Source organism: Leishmania donovani, chromosome 36, assembly GCF_000227135.1.
Source record: "Leishmania donovani BPK282A1 complete genome, chromosome 36".
In the NCBI taxonomy this organism is placed as follows: domain Eukaryota; phylum Euglenozoa; class Kinetoplastea; order Trypanosomatida; family Trypanosomatidae; genus Leishmania; species Leishmania donovani.
The window spans coordinates 426635-432199 of record NC_018263.1 but is presented as its reverse complement, the minus strand read 5'-3'; the positions used below and the strand labels follow the sequence as shown (position 1 = coordinate 432199).

Genomic DNA, 5565 nt, shown 5'->3' with positions numbered 1-5565 from the left:
ACAAGTGTGTTCGTGAGGGGGGGGGGAGAGGAGACAAATCGAGCACTATGGCGACAGCGTGTGCAGCCAGATGGCAAAGAGAGAGCCAAGGAGCGGGGCATCATTGCGAAGGGTGTAGAAGGTCAGCAACGAAGCCCACGCCAGCAAAGCAGGGAGAGAAGTAATAGTGGGAGCGTTTGCGAGAGAGTCACGACAGGTATCGTCGATGCATTAGAAGAGAGCTACATCAGAGAACGACGTGCGTGAATCCCCTTCTTGCCAGTAGAGTCGAGGAGGGCCTTGCAGCGAGCACTCATTATCGGGCCCACTTGAGGTCCTCTGCTCTGTTCTTGCGGGTGCCAAGATGGCTGTCACAGCGCTTGCATCACCGAAGGGATATCGGTATTGCCTTCTTTTTTTTTGTCGTGAAGAGGGTTGGGGGGGGGGAACATCCTCCCTTCCACCTGGTAGACAGAAACGCAAGTTGTGATGGATGCAGTTGATTAAGAGAGCATAAAGCAAAAGACAGAGGCAGAGAGAGGCCTCAAAAGAGGTCACGTGCCGCTTTATCGTAACACTACTGCGCGGGGCTCTTCACAATGGTGGCAGAAACGAGCAAAGCCGGCACGCATCACCATCGAAGACGAAGGCTACAAAAAAAGGGGGACTGGAAAGAGCGTGTATAGGAGGCCCGGCGTGAAGTAGGCACATGACGCGCAACCGAAGATCCCCAGTGTGCTTTCCCATAAGCCAAGTGTCACGCCCGCAAAGAAGCTCAGGCACGTCAAAACCTGAAGAGGATAGCACACATGGCGGCCTGTCTTCTGCAGAAAGTGTTGAGAGAGCTACGCCGACGCATACGCCGCCAATCTCCTGCCGTGCGCAACCTTTTTCGCGTCTCTACAGGTCGGCGGCGGCATCGCTGTCCATGCGCCGTGGGACGCGCAGCGTGAGTGACTTGTAGTAGGGAGAACCGGAGCAGACCGCCGGCAGCTCGCTCTTTTCCGTGTTGCGGAGGCAGTTCCGGATCAGCTGCGACGTCGCCTGATGCGGTTTAAAATTGCACTTGCCCTGGGGTATGAGGTACACCGTGGCGTAGGCAAAGCAGTTAGCTCGCCAGGAGAGCCACATCTTGCACTCATGGTTGGCATTGTCCACTATGTGCTCCATCAAGCAGTCTGTGCGCGCCAACCCATCCGATGGGCACTCCGTTTCGAGAACGCCGCGGCACGCCTGACTCACAGAGTTGAACTTGGTCTCAAATGCTCGTACCGCTCGCGGGGGTGCCCGCGCTGTGCTGCCCTGCAGTAATACACCAGCGATGATGCACAGTATCGCAAACGTGCGCAGAAAAGACGCCATGGCGATTCGCCTCCAAGTGCGTCTTTGTGTTGGTGGTGTCTCTGTGCTTTCCAGAGTTAGTCCACGTACTCAAAGGCGCTCGAGGACAAGAAGAGAACAGCGATACGCCACTCGCCGAGTACAAACAAGCCAACAAAAAAAAAACGACAAGGCGAAAACGAAACAAAAGCAAAGAACAAGCGCGCAAGGAGTCGAAGCGTGCGGCAGGCAATACCGCACACACACACACACACACACGCTCCCGCAAAATGGCAAACTCTCGGCACCTCGGTCTTTCGAGCGCGTGGGAATCGCAGTCACAAGGAAGGAAATCCCTGAGGAGAAGCAGACAGAAGTGGCGAAAACAACATGCCGCGCGAAGCGGTACCAAGTGAAAAACGGCGAAGGGGGCGGGGGTGAAGGACGACCGCACTACGGCTTTCGCGCAGCTGCTTCTTGGTTCCTGCACCACAGGCACCGTGCGCACGCATGCTTCCGTTGGTGCAGTGTTCCGGTGCGCCGAGGGAAAGAGGAAAAAAGCAACATGCATGCGACCCACATAGCGAGAGAGAGCCAAAACGCAGCCAAGTAGGCAGTCCGCACAGTCCCGCGACGAAGAGGTCGAGATGGAACAAGTAGCAGCGGCCAAAAAGAAAAGAGGGAGCAACAAGTAGAGCGAGCCAAACGAAACAGCCAGTGCGCATCGCAGACGGCATATAAGCCGCTTGTGGGAGTTCGCACGAAGTGTAGCGGGGCCTGACAGAACAGGTCGCACGATACCCCGCACACCGCCCACCCCCGGAGACCGCACCCCGTTTTTACGCCTCCGCCTAGTGAGAGAGGGTGTGCAGAAACGTGAGCGCAGGAGCACCTCTACCGCGGTACCCTCCGTGCATAGGAGCAGTTAAAGCACCGGGGGCTCTAGCCCGTCAACGTGTGCTGCAGTGCTCTTTTGAATTTTTCAGTGTTTGTTCTTGGCAGTGCCGACACGTAATGCACAGCGAGCACCCTCGCGCACAGCGGCTTCCAGGCCGGCACTGGAGACTCTGTTGGTCTCGTCGGCGCAGGGAATGGCGGATGACTGCCGTCAGCCTGCGAAACCGCGACATAGAGCCACTATTGAGCAGAGGCTGGAGAAGCCTTGCCCGCCATTTTTTTTTCGCGCGACTGCATTTTGCCAGCGTCGCCACTGGTGCTGCTGCGGTCGGGCCTCCAGACAGGGGACAGAAGCGGCTTACGGGAGGTCCAGAGCGGTGACAAGCAGTGGCCCACCAAGGCGTTTTGCCCCCTTGCCCACATTGCCCTTTGCCCTCCAGCCTTGTCCCCCTTTATCCGCGTCTCCGTCCTTACCGGCGCACCCATCTCAGCTCCGCCACACTCCCCTCACCCACCCACACGTCAGCTCTTGCTCTCCCCGAAGCGGCCCCGTAACGACGTCATCCGCACACTCCACGACGGCGACAAAGGTTGCGCGTCAGAGAAAACCCCACGCCAATCGGGATTAAGAAATAGATGTACTGCACAAGAAAGCCAATCACCTCACGCGCGACATCGGGCGTGCTAGGCAGGGCAAACGCCTTGGCACCCGATGCCGCCTCCGGCAGCGGCGTGAGAAGTTCTTCGTCCTTGGGCGAGATACCCAGGGAATAGTAAAAAAAGCGCTCCACAGGTGAGGCGGCAGGCGGATAAGAGTCGATTGCCTTCGATGCCATCTGGAGGAGCTCGTCAAGAGTGTTCACTTGACGCGATAGCAACACAGTGCACAACGGTATCTGTGCAGCACGACTCCGCTCGAGAGAGGGGCTAAGATATGTTCCCTCTAGCGCTTGTTTGCCCATCCACGAAAGCATGTGCGACAGGCTCCACCGCTGACGAGGAGTGAAATGCCGTTCGAGTCCCACGCACGAGTCGTGCAGCGGAATCGCGCTGTACCGCTGCCCCACCTCGAGCAGCAGCAACGTCTCCACTATGGCATTCACCCACTCTGAGGCAAAGACCGAAACGAGCAGGTTTCTTGGCTTCAGATTTTCCGTCATCGCCGTGTCAGAGGCAAGTGCGTCGAGGTATGCGAGAGCCGCCACGCTGTCGCCGCTGCCTACGTCCACGTGTACCAAGTCCAGCGGAAAGCCATGCAGCGTGTTCGACTTCCCAAAGGTTACGAAGGTGAAGGGGAGCACATCGACGGCACCCCAGGCCAAGCCTCCCGAGTGAGAGTCGTTCCGCCGCACCCATTCCTTGAACAAGCGTTTCCTGGAAGCTTCTGCGGGCAGCTGCTGTGCTTGCGCTTTTAGAAGCGTCTCGAGTTGAGCGTGTTTGACAGGGGAGCGGTAGCTGCACTGCTTGAGTGAGCTACACGAGGCCTGCAAATCGGCCAACTCCAGCTTCCCGACAAGCGGCATGGCTGACTGAGGATGATCCGAGTGCGCGACCGGAATCTGGGCAGTTAATACGCGGTGCTCCCCGAGCTCCCGCATCACCGCGAGCGACTCGCTCGCTTCGCCGAAGACGAGAGCAAAGTTAGCCACCGGACGAGCCCGCGAGCGATCGGCGGTAGCGCCGTCTTTGGTTTTATTAGCCAGTAGTAGTGCCGCCGCCGCTCGATCAGACCACTGCTGAGCGACGTACGGCGTCACACACGACAGGGCGCTGCAGAGGTGCAACACGGAAGGTCGGCGCGATGACAGGGGGAAAGTCTCCACTGTCTCAGCGGTCTCGTCAGGCGCCTGTGTAGCATCGGCCACTCCTTCGTGCAGTAGTACGGCGCTGTAGACGTCCGACAGTGTGATTGCCCCCTGCGAGTGCCTTTCTGCCTCCTCATGATATCCCGCGGAACTAGTGCCGTTGGCAGAGCCGAGCCCGACCGAGAAGAAACTGTCCAGGGACCTGGATACGTACCTGGTGCCGTGGATGGGTGCTGCTGGCACGACAAGCACCGTGTGTTTGTTCACGCTGACGACGACAGGAGTGAAACCCCCGGCCAGCACACTGTCCGTGAAATCGATCGGAGGGGTGCGACGCCGCGCAGAGAGCAAGTGACTGTTGCGCTGGGGATCAAGCATGACCATCGACAGCACTAGGGTGATCACGAACACAACGGCAGAGAGGACTGCGTTACCCAAGTGGTACACACGGCGGCCCCCAGCTACCGTGGGCCTCGTGGAAGTCGGCGGCATCTCATCCACCGAAGCCTCCACACCTTGGCTAGCCAGCGATAACGATGCCAGCGAAGATTCCTGAGCCGAAGCTCATGATACAGTGCGACGGTACGCACTCCTTATGTGCTCTGCATAAAAGTGTTTCTTTTAAAATCTAGCAGTGACAAGCAGCCGTCGAGCTGCTCAGGCAGCAGCGGCAGCACTGCAGCTGGGAAAGCACGACCATCAGAAGAAGCAGAGAAGCGGATGTCGATTCAATGTCTGTGTAAAGAAAACAAAACACACATATGCGACATAGGGCAAGGTGGTGGCGCACAGCGCAGGCCTCGCTGTGCGAGACGAAACACTGCCCAGCTTCACACTGAAAGGCATCCGCAAACGTTCAAGCATTCCAGCAAACAGCAGAAAACCCAAATACATGTATGTTGCGTGGCGTCGTTCGGTATAACGTACCATCCGCACATGCGACGCGCGCAACAACACGGACATGACCAGCGGTGCCCATAGTGGAGTACGTGAAGCACACACACGGCGCAGAAGGCGGCCAGCTGCTCCCTCATTTGCCACAAGTTCATCACGGCAGCGTGGCTCCTTTTTTTTTCTTTGCTTGCTTGCAAATGCTACTCAAAGACAAAAACAAAACGAAACACAACCAAGGGCAGTTGCAGCACACCGCAAAGTCCGCGCCCGCATGCTAGCGACAGCGGGCGGCCATTGCAATATGCATCAAAAGGACGAGCATCGGCACAGCTCTACTTCTTGGCGGCCTTGCGCTCGGCCACCTCCGCGCGGATGGCCTTGGCCTTGGCGGAGCGGTCCTCCTTGCGCGCCGCGCGCACCTCCTGGATGTAGGACAGGTCCGCACCGACGATCGCGCGCTGCACCCTCACCGCGCGCGCGGCGCGGCGGCGGTTCACGCGGTCCGTCGTCGTCTTGCGGTGGATGCGGCGGTACGTGCGCGTCCACGGAATGAAGCGCGGGTTCTTCTTGCGCATGTACAGTGCGAAGCACTTCGGCCGCGAGAAGGTCAGCACCGGCTTCGTCGACAGGAACGCGAACGGCACGTACCGGCGGCCGTGGCCGGGGTGCA

At 58.5% G+C, this 5565-nt stretch overlaps 2 protein-coding genes across 2 annotated transcripts; both read right to left on the bottom strand.

Moving 5' to 3' along the window:
* Positions 1 to 879: 879 nt before the first annotated feature.
* Positions 880 to 1341, bottom strand: LDBPK_361150 (hypothetical protein, unknown function; the record flags this gene model as incomplete). Its single annotated transcript, XM_003865184.1, has 1 exon — positions 880 to 1341. The coding sequence occupies one exon, from the start codon at positions 1339 to 1341 to the stop codon at positions 880 to 882; it is 462 nt and encodes a 153-aa protein (XP_003865232.1).
* A 1415-nt stretch (positions 1342 to 2756) lies between these two features.
* Positions 2757 to 4493, bottom strand: LDBPK_361140 (hypothetical protein, conserved; the record flags this gene model as incomplete). Its single annotated transcript, XM_003865183.1, has 1 exon — positions 2757 to 4493. One exon carries the CDS (start codon positions 4491 to 4493, stop codon positions 2757 to 2759), a length of 1737 nt encoding a protein of 578 aa, XP_003865231.1.
* Between the last annotated feature and the right edge of the window lie 1072 nt (positions 4494 to 5565).